The sequence below is a fragment of the Tursiops truncatus genome, chromosome 3 (assembly GCF_011762595.2).
Source record: "Tursiops truncatus isolate mTurTru1 chromosome 3, mTurTru1.mat.Y, whole genome shotgun sequence".
In the NCBI taxonomy this organism is placed as follows: domain Eukaryota; kingdom Metazoa; phylum Chordata; class Mammalia; order Artiodactyla; family Delphinidae; genus Tursiops; species Tursiops truncatus.
Genome location: NC_047036.1, coordinates 8,622,331 through 8,638,540, shown reverse-complemented (window position 1 = coordinate 8,638,540; position 16,210 = coordinate 8,622,331). Strand labels below are relative to the sequence as shown.

The window sequence follows — 16,210 nt, the reverse complement described above, 5'->3', positions numbered from 1 at the left end:
ATGATTTCTAATATCTGTAAGAAATGAATGTTTTAAATAAAGGTACTCTGAATATCAAATCCCTACCAGAGTTAAATTAGTAAAGCTTCCGAATTTCAACAACTTACCTATAGAGCATGACATTGTACGGAAGAAAATTAGGCAGCAGACTCTTAATTATCCGTATAGGTAGCCAAAGCATCAGGAGTACAATGGAGCCAAAGACAATCTGCAGCAAGAAAAAGGGCAGGGGACCGCTGTAATCACTGTAAATCTGAGAGACAGGCAGACTTCTGAACGTACACATCCAACACACCATCCAAGTCTATACGCGCCCAGGCCACTGAGTGTTCTCATTCAGCACACTATACTTGGCTCACTCTATGTGGAGACTGCATACCTGGGACAGCTGCTCCTCTCTCTCTCTAGGACACGAAGGCTCAAACAGGAGCCACAAAGGATAATCACTGCATGGTATGTGAAAAGAGAGCTAGAAACTCATAATGAAGGATCAAAATTGCCTGCATCTTAATAAACCACCTGTAACAATAAGACATGACCCATACTAATGGCTACAAAAGTTTCCAAAGAACACACATCATTGCTTTTAGAATTTTATCTTGGAAAAACTTAGATTTAACTAGGTAATTTCTTTTTCCAGGCAGGGAAGAAACTTTGAGTTGCTTCTGTTAAGAGTTTAATTTAGAAGCTATTAACAAGTCTCCACTGCTTCAATGCAAATTAAATGTAATTCAGAGACCCATAATTTGGCAATCAATTATACTACTAAAGAACCAAAAGGCATTTTTCTTTACTTACATTTTATTTTTATCAAAGTAACCAATAAAACAGCTATTTGATAACCAACTTCCACAGGCTTAGATAAACTTAATTCAATCTACTCTACCAGTCCTCCTGACCAAAAAAAAAAAAAAAAATCTAAAGGGTAGCCCATTTTACTTCAAAAACAAAAAAAAGTATGCTTACCACTGACAAAATAAATCTTCGGAGATGCCTATAAATAGGCAAGTGAATCATTTCTTGTACTGGATTAAAATCTGGATCATTCAAATTCCTTAGAAACCATAAGACACCAGGTCGAAGTACCTGCAAATATATTTTAAATGCTATAAATACTTACCAATGTCTTCAGGCTCTGCATATGAGCTAAAACATTAATAGAGAAATAAGCTCTTAAAATTATTTTGGCATCTTATAAAATGGGCCCTAGAAAATTCATATAGTTTTCCTGGGAAAAGAAGTTCCTAAATCAGAATCTTTATTAAAACTATCCTGTGTTTGATGTCCTTTGATGCTTTTAACCATTCAGTGGAAAAAATTTAAGTACAATTTGTCAAGAAATCTAGATCTCCAAGATGAAAAATAAGTTTTGTTTGTTTGGTTTTTTGGCCTCGCCACGTGGCAAGAGGGATCTTAGTTCCCTCATCAGGGATAGAACCTATGCCTCCTGCAGTGGCGGCACAGAGTCTTAACCACTGGACCGCCAGGGAAGTCTCGAAAAATAAGTATTTTTATAAAAATTATCACTATATTGTATAATCTGGAAAGGATTAGGTTACAATTTATAAGTGTCCTAAACGGAAGATGTGATTTCAGTCTCACACTTCCTGAAAAGAGTTACATTAATTAAAAAACTTTCAGTTTCTCAGTATCTTCATTTTACCATCTACATCTTTCCCCCTTGCTCAGTAGGAAGCATCACCCCTAAAGGCTATGGGCGATGGGCAATGAATGGGTCTGGGGATTAGTTCTGGGTGGCTCACACTCACTGAGCTACCCTGTATAAAAAGCATCTCATCTGCCCAAATTCTATTTCTCCACCTTCCAAACAAAGGGGTTATGATATGTGAGCTTTAAGGTTCAATCTAACTCTAAAATACTAGAATTCTGTATCAACAAAAAACCACCACATTGATAAAATGAAAAAATTCAGTATAAAATAATCACTGAACAACGCAATTTAAAGGTCAGGTATAATTACAATTAAAAAACACATTATTAATGTAGTCTCAATCACTAATTTCAAAACAAGGATACAAGCTTTGTTTGCAAACAGAATTTACTGAACTTATACTATATGATTCAGGAGAATATTTTGGCCCCCAGGCTCATCCCCAGCTCCTCAAATCTCTCAAAGAGCAAAGTAACCAAGAACTGCATTAAGCGTTTGTGCTTCTGTGTTCCATTCACACTGGATTAGTCGTCAGCCTGCTCCTTTGGGCCCTGCATATCTCCATCAACACTCTCAATGGAGTAAGCTAACTTGTTCCATGGCTGTATCCCTTCCCAGGATGCAAAAATCAAGGAGAGTGGAGACTGTGTCTCTGTTTCTCACTATTACCCCAGCATACATCACAGTGTCTGGCACAGAGTGAGCATGCAGTACTATTTGGGGAAAGAATGCACAGAGGAAAGTACACTTATCAGAATTACTCAAGTTTTATACTTCATTTTGTAGCAGATGACTAAGCATGAGATGTATACTAGTCAAATGCTGACCCTATTTTCACTGCCCCCAAATCAGTAAGGACTGCATTCTGAAAACAGGATTAGTAAAAGTACCCATCTGGTGAGTGAACCAGAATCATAAAGGACCCTCACTATAATTCTATACTTTAGGTGTCTGCTTCAAGACCACTTTACATATTTGATCCTGCAAAACCATACCCTTTGGGTATTTCCAGCATTAAATGTCCCTGGATGAAGTCCAAGACAGGCTCACATCACATAAAGTTCCAAGAATATGTATTTGAGGATGGTTAAAATACCAAGTAAAACAAGTGTTTTAATTTAATTTTTATCCCTCAGTCTATTCATCTTTCAAACTCAAAACTAATTAGACAGAAATAATAAAACTTGTCAATTTTTGAGACAAATTACTAAAAAACAGTTTAAAGCAATTGAGCCAAACTAGGCTATTAGCTGTTCCCTCTTAGAATAAAATAACAGAGAAAATGATTTAGCTAGGAAACCATCATAGCCTTTAAGGCATGACTTATGGTTAAGGCAAAAGTCCTTTTCGTAAATGTACAGTGTTGGAACTTCCCTGTAGAACTTACCTCTCTCAGTAACAGAATGAAGGAGGCAAAGTAGAACACATATACCATTCCCACCAGCCAATGCAGAAACATGGTAGTACCTGGAGCCGACTGAAAGCTCAGTTCTCGATCTTTTAGAGTAGCATCAAACATTTCCTAAATCAAAACAGTACACGAGAGAGATTTGTACTGCTTACATCTGATGAATTAATATCTTCATATTCTACGAAGTGAATGAACCACTATGCATGTAGGTTCTGATGTTTCTAGAATTACAGTTCTCTTAAAGCCATTTCATCGTATCACAGAAATACAAATGATATAGGTTGGATACCATTTCAAAGACGTATATGACACTTCAGAAATTTTACAGAGGCAATACTGATAAACCAGTTGGTGAATAAGAACTTTACCAATATTGCTATTGTGAAAGAACCATTTTTGGTTAACATAATACTTTCCTTTCTTGGTTACAGGTATGAATTCATGACAAGTTTTAATAGTAAGGTATGGGAGAAAATGTTATTTCAGAATCAAAGGCAGCTTTTCTACATTTAAATTTTTTTGAAAAGTAAAGAAGTGGACTTCCTTGGTGGCACAGTGGTTAAGAAACCGCCTGCCAATGCAGGGGACATGGGTTCGATCCCTGGTCCGGGAAGATCCCACATGCCACAGAGTAACTAAACCCGTGCGCCACAACTATGGATGGAGACTGCGCTCTGCAACTACTGAGCCCACGTGCCACAACTACTGAAGCCCACCCTCTTGTGCTCTGCAACAAGAGAAGCCACCGCAATGAGAAGCCCACGCACCACAACCAAGAGTAGCACTGCTCTCTGCAACTAGAGAAAGCCCACGTGCAGCAACGAAGACCCAATGCAGCCAAAAGTAAATTAATTAATTAAAAAAGAAAAGAAAAAACTGATGATCACTGACAGTCATTAAAGATTTTAATTAAGACTAAACACTTTAGTTAAAACAAATGGTTAGGTTGAATTAATTATTACAAAGGCAGTCTTCTTTTCAGATTACTCTTTTTAGGTTTTTTTTTTTTGCACTGCATGGTGCTGCCTGTGGGAGTTCCCCAACCAAGGACTGAACTCAGGCCACAGCAGTGAAAGCACCCAGTCCTAACCAATAGACCACCAGGACCTCCCTAGAATTACTCTTTTTATACACAACGTCTTGGCATCTTCATAAAACTCAAAAGAGTTAAACGAGGAAAAGAACTCTCCACTGGTTATCAGGAAGGTTCCAGTCAAAATACTCTAACATCAGAAATGTGCACAGAGCCTCACAAAAATCAGGTACTCAGGAAAAATTAGCAACATTAAGACTCTACAATGATACATTCTCCGAAAAAACAAACTATTATCAAATATTGACTTTACATTAAAGGAACACACCCTAAAGACCACTTTTTAAAAAGCCTTTAAATTATCAGATTGTATGACAATGAATAATAAACTCACCAGGGAACAAATATCCAGCCACCAGCCACAAATGAGAGGGAACACTCCAATTTCTACCACCACTAGCAAAGAGACCTTAAGTAAAAACAAAGGTCATCAACATCACTCAAATGGGAGAAATCATTTCCAGTCTTAAGTTATAACAGGAATTACCTTCACAACAATATAGCAGACTCCCAGCAAGCGACGAGACCTATGAAATTTAACAAGAGTTGCCAAGCCCTACAGCATGTAGTCAAGGAAAACCTGAACATTTAAAGAAAGATACAGAAAAACAAGGTCCTACTGTATATAGCACAGAGAAACATATTCAATATCCTATGATAAACCATAAGGGAAAAGAATATTTAAAAAAAGAATGTATACATATGTATAACTGAATCACTGCTGTACAGCAGAAATGAACACATTGTAAATCAACTATACTTCAATAAAAAATTTTTTTTAATTAAAAAAAGGATACAGTGAAACAGGTAACTATTTAGGTTAAGTTAATATTATTTGACAGAGAGAATTTATTCCATATTTTTTCTGCTCTCATCCTCACTACAAATACCTACAACTTCTACTAAAAAGACAAGTAGAGAGAAATAGTTTTGTCATTAATAAGAACAACCCTTGGGTAAGCACAATAACATTACTGAACACTAAGCTGGTTCATTAAAGGATACATGACAAATTATCAGTGTTATTGCTAGAAGTATATACCCAACTATGGTCGTGATTAGGCCTTCAAAATGGGATGCTTGGACCTAGAAATAAGAAAATAAATAAACAAAATGTAATTTCACCACATGGCCTACACCCCAGTTTAACAATGTTTATTAAACAATCCAAGTAGACTAAATGTGAACTATCTCAGGAATTTGTAACTAAAAAACAACTATAAAATCCCCTCTGGATGACACCTCTGCAAACCAGATTCTCCCATGGACTGCTATTTATTACGAAAAGATGAGGTAAAATGAAAAAATAACACTTTACTCAAACAGACAAAATAATAATAGTAGAGTGAATTAAATTTTACAAAAATAAGAAAAAAGTTGTAACCATCTGCACTTCAGTCCATTCTGAAGTGGACCTGCTAAAGGCTGAGCACTGAAAAGAGCAGCACAGAGTCCAAGCCGTCCTCTGGCCAAGGTACATCTTAGCCACCCTATCTCCTAACCACAATGTTTCAGTTTCCCTTGCTCGCCAAATCTGTTTCATTATCAACTTACAAAGAGTTAAGAGTTTGGATAGTGACATATACTGCCCAAGATACCATCACCTTTTGGTTCCTGAATTTCAGGTAGCAAGTGATGATAGTTTATAAAGTCAAAATTTATCAAAGCATTTATCTGAACTTTCCAAGTTCTTGCATTTAACTAGTGAGAATTTGGAGATCTCTATTAAATATCAGAACATGTCTCTTTGCCATTTCAGAAACTTCAGAATGTGATCTCTCAGGATTCACATATACAAATTGACCAGAATATTCCAGCTATGTCAGCTTTTCTTAAAAGACTAAATATTTCTGGGGACCCCCCAAAATAGTAGTAGTTGTCCATCCAAATATTTATCTAATTCTGAAAACCCGCAATAAAATGTCAAAATTAAAGCAAATTTCTTTAGAAAACACCACAGTCCATCATTCCAACACAGATCAACATTTTAAAAAATTAATATATCATTACCTTTCTGAATTCACTATGGGGCAACTAGGGAAAAGGGAGAGAAAGGAGCACATAGGCTAACAGAGCAGGTCAAAAATCAGCCTGTAAGAAAACTTTCCCACAGTATGTCTCTGGCCTGCCCAACGGGAAGGAAGACAGTGCATCATGGGGCTCAGAGAACATCTTCCACAGCTGGCAACATGTCCTACTATGTCTTAGGCCACTTCTGGCTTAGAAGAGGTGAACGAGATGATGCTGGATAACTATTCCTTTGTATAAGGCAGACTGAGAAATGAAGTAACTCTTTACAATATTATTACTTAGTCAACATATATCAAATTTGGGGTAATTAATAAAATTAAGTTTGCAAAAGTATCATACTCACGTGTTCTTCAAATCCCAAACCAACAAGGGAGAAGTGGCCAATGTGGTACGGGCAAAATGCTAAAAGGGGGGGAAAGCTCAATGAAAACTTCAAAATCAAAACAACGAACACTCTTACTACCAACCCCACTAAAAGGAACAACGGCTTCTTGGAGAAATGCAAGATCTCAGAACCAAAAATGTACTGTCGGGCTTCCCTGGTGGTGCAGTGGTTGGGAGTCCACCTGCCAATGCAGGGGACGCGGGTTCGTGCCCCGGTCCGGGAGGATCCCACATGCCGTGGAGCGGCTGGGCCCGTGAGCCATGGCCGCTGAGCCTGCACGTCCGGAGCCTGTGCTCCGCAACGGGAGAGGCCGCAGCAGTGAGAGGCCCGCGTACCACTAAAAAAAAAAAAAAAAAAAAAAAAGTACTGTCTGTGACATTCTCTACAACCGGAGAACAAAAAAGTTACCAAGCTCCTAATAAACTCATGGTGAAAGGACACAAGAACTATTGTGAAAACAGTCTCACAGGCCTGTGGGAAGAGAAGAAGATATGAGCATCCAAAAAAAAAACCACAAAAAAATCCCAAAACTGATGAAAACACACTGAATACATACAGTGAAGAAGATATGAGCATCCAAAAAACAAACAAACAAACAAAAAACTGATGAAAACACACTGAATACATACAAATTCATGAGTTCATAATACTCAAAAAAGGGAAAGCCAAAAACAAAAACCACAAAAGGAAAAAAGCAACATAATAGAAAACACTTTTATCACTAAGGAAAGTTGTTAGAACATCAATTCCTTATCCTGAAAACTAATAATTTAAGGAAAAAAACTGCACATCTGTCCTGCTTCTTCCAAACAAACAAATTCAGGTTAAGTAAATAGTTCTAGCTGATAAGATCAAGCTCTTCTTTACAGAAAAGCCAGCCAATAAATGCATAAAAATGACAGAATTTGAAAATCACCATTTTGTAATGCCTAATAAAAATAAATTAATTCAGGCAAGTATCAATGGATAATAAACATATTCGGTAAAATGTTGATGGAACACTAGATATCTGCATAATACTAAAATACCACCTCCCACAGATTACTTTCTGATGTTTAAAGGGAAAAATGAAACCTAACAATAGAGGCTTCAAGATACTATCACCTGAACCACAGACATCATGTACCTCCTGATATGTCATAATAATAGGCAAAGCATGACCAGTGAAAATTCTGTCCCAGAAGTACTGAACCTGAATCTAATCAGGCCTCAGATTTAACTTCCAGTTTAAAAGAAATATGGAGACAAAGGAACAAGGTAACAGAATCAACAGGACGTCATCGGAAGAAAGTAGAAAGTGAGACATGTAGAAGACAGCTGACCTAGTGTCATCAACAAATCAATGGCAAAATAGGGTAGGGGTAGATGAGGGGAGCAAATAAAAAATATTCTAGATCAGAAAAACTTAAGATTTAACAACCAAAAGTAACAGTAAACTACCAGGTGTAAGACAGGCTCAAGGATGTACTACTGTACAACAAGGGGAATACAGCCAATATTTTGTAGTAACTGTAAATGGAAAGTAACCTTTAAAAATTGTAAAACAATAAAAAAAATTTTTTTTAATTACTGTAGGTTTAAAACAATTTCAATATCTGGGTAAGGTAAACCTCCCTCAATATACTTCTTTCAAAATCTCCTTGACTATTCTCAGGTCTGTTTTAAAAACAGATGAACTTTAGTGCAATTTAATGAATTTTTTTTTCCAAAACTGAAAAAAAAAGGTAACAGGTAGACCTTATTTGAATTCTCATTCAAACAAAGCAACTATAAAATGATATTTAAGGAGACAATCTAGAATTTTTAATATGATCTATTATTAGGTAATATTAAATTCTGGTAATTTTGTAAAGTGTCATGATATTCTGGTTAAATAAGAAAATAGCCTTAAGACAGGAATAAAGACGCAGATGTAGAGAATAGACTTGAGGAACCGGGGAGGGGGAAGGGTAAGCTGGGATGAAGTGAGAGAGTGGCATGGACATATATACACTACCAAATGTAAAATAGCTAGTGGGAAGCAGCCACATAGCATAGGGAGATCAGCTCGGTGCTTTGTGTCCACCTAGAAGGTGGGATAGGGAGGGTGGGAGGGAGATGCAAGAGAGAGGAGATATGGGGATATATGTATATGTATAGCTGATTCACTTTGTTATAAAGTAGAAACTAACACAACAATGTAAACCAATTATATTCCAATAAAGATGTTTAAAAGAAAAAGAAAATAGCCTTAAAATGTTCATATTAAGAATTTTGATAGTCTCTTTTCCTCAAGTCTTTCTTTCCATGTTAATATAACTGTAATTCATTCTCAGTTAATAAAATTTAATTACCTTTTTTATGGCAAAAATAACGGAACAGTATAGATTATTAGGAAAGGTGAAAGGGAGACTCAATCATAAAGACAAAAGTCAGAGTGAATCTACAGGGATCTGGCTGCCAAACCTTTTTGACCAAGTATTCATAAATAGAAAATTTTTTTAACAGGTATTCCCAATACACTTGAATTTCTTTATAAATTATACACATATACTATTTTATTAATATATTATGTGTATTATGAAGCACAGGCAAATTTTAAAGCGTGCGAAATAACTATATGCAGAATTTTTCCTATTTTATTCTCACACCCAACTCTGAGGACAACTCAAGCAGGCCCTTGGGAAAGGCAAACTTTCAAATTTCAACTCTATTTATATATATAAATATTAACCTAAAGCACCAATTTTAACAATCAATTTCTATCCCATTACACAGAAACTACTAGATAGGTACCCTGAAATTAAGATCAGTTTCTTAGGATTGTTCCCTTCTACTGAGACAGCAGCACTGTAAGATTTTATTTCTGCAAAGTATAATACATGACCACAAAGGTCCAGGAATGCCAGTGGAAACTGCAGTAAAGCAACCCAAGTAGGAAAGAAACATGAGTGTTGCTTAATCCCAATGACTATGTTCATCTATCTAAAAGGAAAAGTATATTCCTGAAAAAAAGAGGAAGTTTTCCTAAAAAGAGGAAAACTTCATGTTTCATTTCAAAAGATCCTAAGTATAATGTGCATACTAAGACAAAAAAAATTTTTTTCATAGTATAAGCTTAGGAAGTTGGATTAGAAAAATTTACTTAGTTGAGATTTGCTTTATATAAACAAGAGTTCTTATTTCTATAATTCATGCTTTAAAGGTGACTTATTCCTTTAAACATTAATTTAGCACTAAGTTTTTCTTGCAAGAACAAAGACTAAAGTCTATATAGATCATTTTTTCCTCTCAAAGAAAATTTGGTCAAAATCAAGAGTTTCACACTCTATATATCAATTATTTTACATAATGAGAAACAAATGCAGAATAATCTGCAGACACATTTTCACCCCCATATGCAAGGGAAAACAACAAAGAATGGGCTTCCTGTTAATTTGCACCATCTTAAATATCTACTAAAAATTAAGAATGAATGGAACTTTTAAAAGATATTGTGTTTCAACAAGATACAGATAAATTTCTTTTGCTCTTTTATAGATAATATTCAGAAAACAATTTTTTTGTCTCATCCTTGATCTATTTATTCAGTCTCTTCTTTGACCATATGGCTTCCTATTGAAGACAACTGTTTCCTGATGAAAACACTGCTTTCTAGTCCCTAACACAGAGCAAATAACTTGGAATTTGGTGGAAGAAACTTGGAAAATAGTCCTCCTTCTTAGGAGTAATTCATATGCACTAAAGAAGGAATTGCTCAGAGATATTCCCTATACAGAGATCTGCAGCCTGAGGTCTCTCTATGAGACACCAATAGTACAGTCTAACAATAACCCAATTCTATCAGACTCCACCTTGAGGAACTGAATTCTAAAATCTTGGTTTACTCAACTGTTTCCCTTACCTTTCCCCAAAGCAGAAAAACCTGTCAGCTACATCTCAACCCTGCCTTCCTTACTCTCATGACTCCCAATGGGAGGGACTCTTAGTGTTGTCACAGAATCCGCATAGCTACCGTTGTTAAAGTGTTTGGAAGTAAACTTTGCTGGAATCTGGTTCTGAGGGGAATTACACTTTCCTCAAGCCTATATCCATCTCTGCGACAGATCCCAAGCCAAGGTCTCTGGTAAGGCCTTGGTCAGGATTTTAACAGATGAAAACAAGATCTTCTGCCATAGGGAAGAACACACAGATAATCAGCACGAAATTAATTCCAGATGTGGAATATTATATAGTCTCAAGTCAGTCTAAAATTGGCTTGTACAAAGAGAGACAGAAGTGCGCAACAGAAGCAAAGTTGGTAAATAACCGTAGTCAATGTTGCTTAGGAAAGAAAGTAACTGTATACCTGGTGTCTTCCTATACCAGATGACTGTCTAAAACTGTTTCATATATTCCTAAGTTTAAAAACAAAACAAAACTTGTAACAAGACTCCTAGAAAACTAAACTCCTACCATAATACCATAAATAAAAGCATAAACGCCACTTACCAAAAACAAGAATGAACAGTGTGTTTAAAGACACCACCCAGAAGACATGTTCCTAAAGGAAAAGAGCATTAATAAAACATATTCATCTCCTATTTATGTTTAATCCATTTATTTAGTTATAAGACTGATATTTTTACTATAATTTTGAGATTTTGTTCAGAAATTATGTGTAACTTCATTTTTCATTAGACAGCTCATAAAACTAAACCTAATGAAACTTAAAGTTCATAATGTCCACATGGAAAAAAAATCAAAGAAATCAATCCATAAACATTTCCTCTTCAGAAATTAATAATCTATCACAAACTACACAGATTCTCATAAATAATCGCCAGGTTTAAGTCATATGACACTAAAAAATTCTAAGTAAAGAAAAATTTGAAAACCACATTATTTCTGAACAACACATCAATGTAAACTGCACAGCACTTCTTTCAGTGTCCAGTGTGTTCTCATGCCTTAAGGTCACTTGATCTTCTCTGGTACCTTCTGTCCCCATGGCTTTCTTTGTTCAAGTCTCAGAATATGCGCTCTCACCTGTCCACACTCCACGCTTATGTACTACCGCCTCCAACATGAGGCCCACCCATCTATTCCTCCGCATGTGCTCAGTCACGCTCCACACTATCGGGACACCCAAGTCTGTTTGCCCAGGCCCACTACCTCCCCCTACAATCAAGTTAAATGATCCTTCCAAGGGGGCCATGGAGGAATATTTTCATGAATCTTAACACGGTAAGATTTTCTTTTTAGAAAGATTATTCTAATCAGGTTCCCAATTTGCCACAAATCCAAGTGGCAAGAGGATGATAAGTCTGTTTAAGAGAGGACTACTACTGTACATTCCTACTTAGCATGTGGGCTCATATCACTTGAATTTTTCAGCTTCTCTGCCTTAAGGGCTCCCAAACTGTCCTTATCCTCAATATCTTTCGTGCCTCAACCTCTAGTTATCTTCTATAAAAATTCCCTGCTGACAACTCCCCTCTACTAAGAAAGGCCTGACTAAGCCCTCTTCTATGCCTCTCATGTCCTATACACACTGTTTGTCAGAGTCTTTACCTAAAGTTCCTTGTTTACATGTTCATTTCTCTCTACTAAACTATAAAGAGTCTTTGAGAACAGGTACCCTATTTCATTCATTTCTGAATCATCCAGTAACTATCACAGCTGGCACATGGTACATATTAAATAATTTGTAACAAATGCATGAAGTCATCCTGTGGTTTTTTTCTAAAAATTAGAATGGATTTGAATTAACACCACTGCCTCAACGACTTCTATCACTCAACTATGAGGGACTGATAAAGTACAGAAATGAGTATACAGCCAAATAATACCCTCTACACTGACCATACTCAAGCCTTGAATAGGAGCTCACTAATATCACATTCTTACTAATCTGTGAATTATCATCAAATACATTCCTCAAAATCCTCACACTACTAACCTCAACTTCCTATTCTGGCCTGAGGAGCCAGCCTGAAGAGGAAGCCAACACTGTGGAAAGCAGAGGAGACAGATGGAAATTATCTGACTCTTCAATGACATTGCTGAGCCCCTGGATCAAGCACACCTGAAGCCCATCCTGCCTCTGGACTTCCTCCTGTGTTACTGGTTTGGTCAGCTGGGGTTTGGCTACCTGCAGCCAAAGTCATCTTGATACCTAAAGCTATTTAAAAATCCCAAATGGCAAGTGATTTTGTATTACAGAACCTGAGAAGAGCATCATTTCTCCTTAAAGAACAAGTTAATTAAAGAACTGTTCTTCACCTTACAGTTGTACTCTTTATTATTAAGGTAAAGATAGGAGAGGCGCAACAAACAGGGGGTTCTCTCTGTGAATAGTGTAAAACTGCGCTGTTTTCACCAGTTCTGGCATTAAACATTGCAAGGTGGAACTTTTTTTTTTAATCATTTTTTTAAAATTTTTATTATTTATTTTATTTATTTATTTTTGGCTGCATTGGGTCTTCGTTGCTGTGTGAGGGCTTTCTCTAGTTGTGGTGAGCGGGGGCTACTCTTCGTTGTGGTGCGCGGGCTTCTCTTGTTGCGGAGTATGGGCTCTAGGCATGCAGGCTTCAGTAGTTGTGGCACACGGGCTCAGTAGTTGTGGCTCATGGACTCTAGAGCACAGGCTCAGTAGTTGTGGCACACGGGCTCAGTAGTTGTGGCTCATGGACTCTAGAGCACAGCCTCAGTAGTTGTGGCGCACAGGCTTAGTTGCTCCACGGCACATGGGATCTTCCCGGACCAGGGATTGAACCTGTGTCCCCTGCAATGGCAGGTGGATTCTTAACCACGGCGCCACCAGGGAAGTCCCACAAGGTGGGACTTTAAAAGAAAGCCAAGTATTCTTAACTACCATCAACTTTGAATTTCATTTTCTAAAAATCAAATATGTTTAATAATTTCCTTTGTAAATAATATTACCTTTATGCTTTGCCAGTTATTTTCAATGCACAAAACAGACTTTCTTCAACATATTAAGTAATCAAAAATCACAGGGCATTCTGACCTTTAATATAAAAAGCCAGAACATACTGTAAACCTGAAATCACTGAATCACTAAGACAAATAATTAAGTTGCAATTCTGTTATTAAAAAAGATTAGCTTGCACTTCCCTGGTGGCGCAGTGGTTAAGAATCTGCCTGCCAATGCAGGGGACACAGGTTCGAGCCCTGGTCCGGGAAGATCCCACATGCCGCAGAGCAACTAAGCCCGTGTGCCACAACTACTGAGCCTGCGCTCTAGAGCCCATGAGCCACAACTACTGAGCCTGTGTGCCACAACTACTGAAGCCCTCAGGCCTAGAGCCCATGCTCCGCAACCAGAGAAGCCACCGCAGTGAGAAGTCCACGCACCGCAACGAAGAGCAGCCCCTGCCGCCGCAACTAGAAAAAGCCCACGCACAGCAATGAAGATCCAATGCAGCAAAAAATAAATTAATTAAAAAAAAAAAAGATTAGCTTTACTTACCAGAAAAACGAGTGATCCATCAAGTCCTAGCATCTAAAATAAATAATATGCATTAATTTAAGATGCAACAGGATTTTTTATTCTATTTATGAAAAAAGCTCATTTTCCTTTTAATATTTTTAAACATAATATTTACCCACTACTTTCCAATACAGCCTATCATTTTCAGAGAGTGAAAAACTTCTGTTCTTGGGAGTTTTATATTTTGTATCTTCTTTTAATCCAAATTATATGATTATAAAGTTAAAATTTTCTATCTTGGGTTTCAACTCAGTAGATATGGAGCCAGTCAAGATTTCATGATACAACAGTATTACTTTGTCAACTGAAGCATCAGAATAATACTTAAATTTAAATTGTTACTTCATTTTCAGAAGTCCACAATTTCAAGTTAAAGATTTTGTAAGTGGAGCAAGGTTTGTATTAAAGGCCAGAAGATAGAAAAAGGTATCAATAGACCTTTATCATAATATTTTTAATATTTTCATCACAAATAATACATTACTTAATTTTCCCTAGAAATTAAAGTTCTGGTAATTGTTTTCATTAAATGTAACTGGAAAATTAGTGTATACATCTAAATATGGTCAACTTTAAGATATACATTAGGATTAAAACACTAGGATACTTGATAGAAAGAAGTCTTACTCACTCTTTCCCATGTAAGCTCTTCTGCAGCTCGGTCCCACTCTAAAGCATTCCAGTTCATGTCGTCTGGAAATATAATTGTAGTTTAGAGATTACTGATAGAACTTGAATTATAAATAAATATACTCTTTTAATTTGGTGTTTTATAACTGTTGTTGAGAAGGTAAACCACACTTAAAATATTTCCAAACTGAGTATTTGCTTGTTAGGCAATTTTTAAAAAACATAAATAAATACAACATATAAAATAAGATGATTCTAGATTGTGATAAGTGCTAGAAAGAAAATAAGCAGGGTTATGTGAAACAGAGGCATTCAACAGCTCTAAATCAAGAATGAATAAGGTGGATTTGAGAAAAGTGAAGAAGCCAGGGGACTAGAATTCTCTGGGTGAGGAGGAGAGGGTGGCAGAAGATGCAGTATGACAGACAGACAGGGATCAGATCATACAAGAGGAATGTGAAGCCTGAATTCTGTTTTGTTCTTTAACATAATGGGGAGATCACTGACAGATTTTAAGGGCAGAGAGCAGTACAAACACTATGTGGAGCAAGAATGGAAGAAGGAAGACCAGGCAGGGCCTACTGCATTAGACAAACAGAAGGAAACAAGGGTCAGCACTAGGGTACAGGAGCCACAGTCCCAGAGCCTTTGAACATATACCCACCTCTCCCTGCAAAGGCCCCCTGCTCCCATTACACAACTGGCTTCTTTTCATCCTTCACGTCTCAGCTCCAATATCACTTACTCTGAGCTACCTGCGGAACCTTATTTAAAATAGGTCTCTCCTCAGTAGCATCCTCAGAGCAACGTGCACATTTACCACAATGTGTAATGACAAACTTGTTCACTTGGATATTTCTACTTCGTCACTAGACCAGAAACTCCATGAAGGCAGGGACCTGGTGTTTGAGTGCCTGGCACACAAGAAACACTCAGGTATCAGCAGTGATAAGTGGACCCAGAGACAGTGCAGCGCTTGACAGGAAAACTCTGGGGCCAGAGGAAAGAAAAGAAGGTGGTGAAACTACTGACAGCTGACTGGCAGGCTGGTCTCAGAAGTTCTTTACCACTCTGGAGTTATACTGCCAGAAAATGAGAAACTGGTTTCTTTGGGTGCTATCTGGCCTGCAGAGTACACTTCAAGAATTCTTCTTTGATAATAAAAGTTGTACTGACTCAATAAAAATGGCAAAGGAATAAGATAAAACTGTATCAAGTTCCATTTTAAAAAAACAGGATCTATTCCAACTTACAAATAATTTCTTCCCATCCATCCTATAAAAAGTCCTGTGTAAAGTAGAATTTTATTTTATCTCATCTAATCTTATTTTATTTTATGGCCGCACCATGCGGCACTGTGGGATCTTAGTTCCCCAAAGAGGGATTGAACCCATGCCCCCTGCAGTGGAAGCTCGGAGTCTTAACCACTGAACCACTAGGGGAGTCCCTAAAGTACAACTGTAAAACTCAAAATGTGCCCTGCTTCATAGAAAAAAAAAAAAGTATGCATATGTATA

At 37.0% G+C, this 16,210-nt stretch overlaps 1 protein-coding gene across 4 annotated transcripts in view; it reads right to left on the bottom strand.

The window, feature by feature from the left end:
* MARCHF6 (membrane associated ring-CH-type finger 6) overlaps positions 1–16,210 on the bottom strand; it is a 76,343-nt gene that overhangs the window by 26,817 nt on the left and 33,316 nt on the right. For 3 of the 4 annotated variants that reach the window (XR_012330626.1, XM_073802011.1, XM_019951078.3), the window contains 11 exons: positions 14,695–14,756; positions 14,043–14,075; positions 11,063–11,114; positions 6,551–6,609; positions 6,187–6,210; positions 5,182–5,262; positions 4,664–4,732; positions 4,511–4,585; positions 3,060–3,194; positions 967–1,086; positions 108–208 (listed from right to left, as the gene is read on the bottom strand). Coding sequence is in view for 3 of the 4 variants with exons in the window: in XM_073802011.1 (XP_073658112.1) it covers positions 108–208; positions 967–1,086; positions 3,060–3,194; positions 4,511–4,585; positions 4,664–4,732; positions 5,182–5,262; positions 6,187–6,210; positions 6,551–6,609; positions 11,063–11,114; positions 14,043–14,075; positions 14,695–14,756 (811 nt within the window). In the remaining variant the exon portion in view is untranslated. The remainder of the gene's footprint in view (positions 1–107; positions 209–966; positions 1,087–3,059; positions 3,195–4,510; positions 4,586–4,663; positions 4,733–5,181; positions 5,263–6,186; positions 6,211–6,550; positions 6,610–11,062; positions 11,115–14,042; positions 14,076–14,694; positions 14,757–16,210) is intronic. The other variant, XM_073802012.1, reaches the window with a different exon arrangement.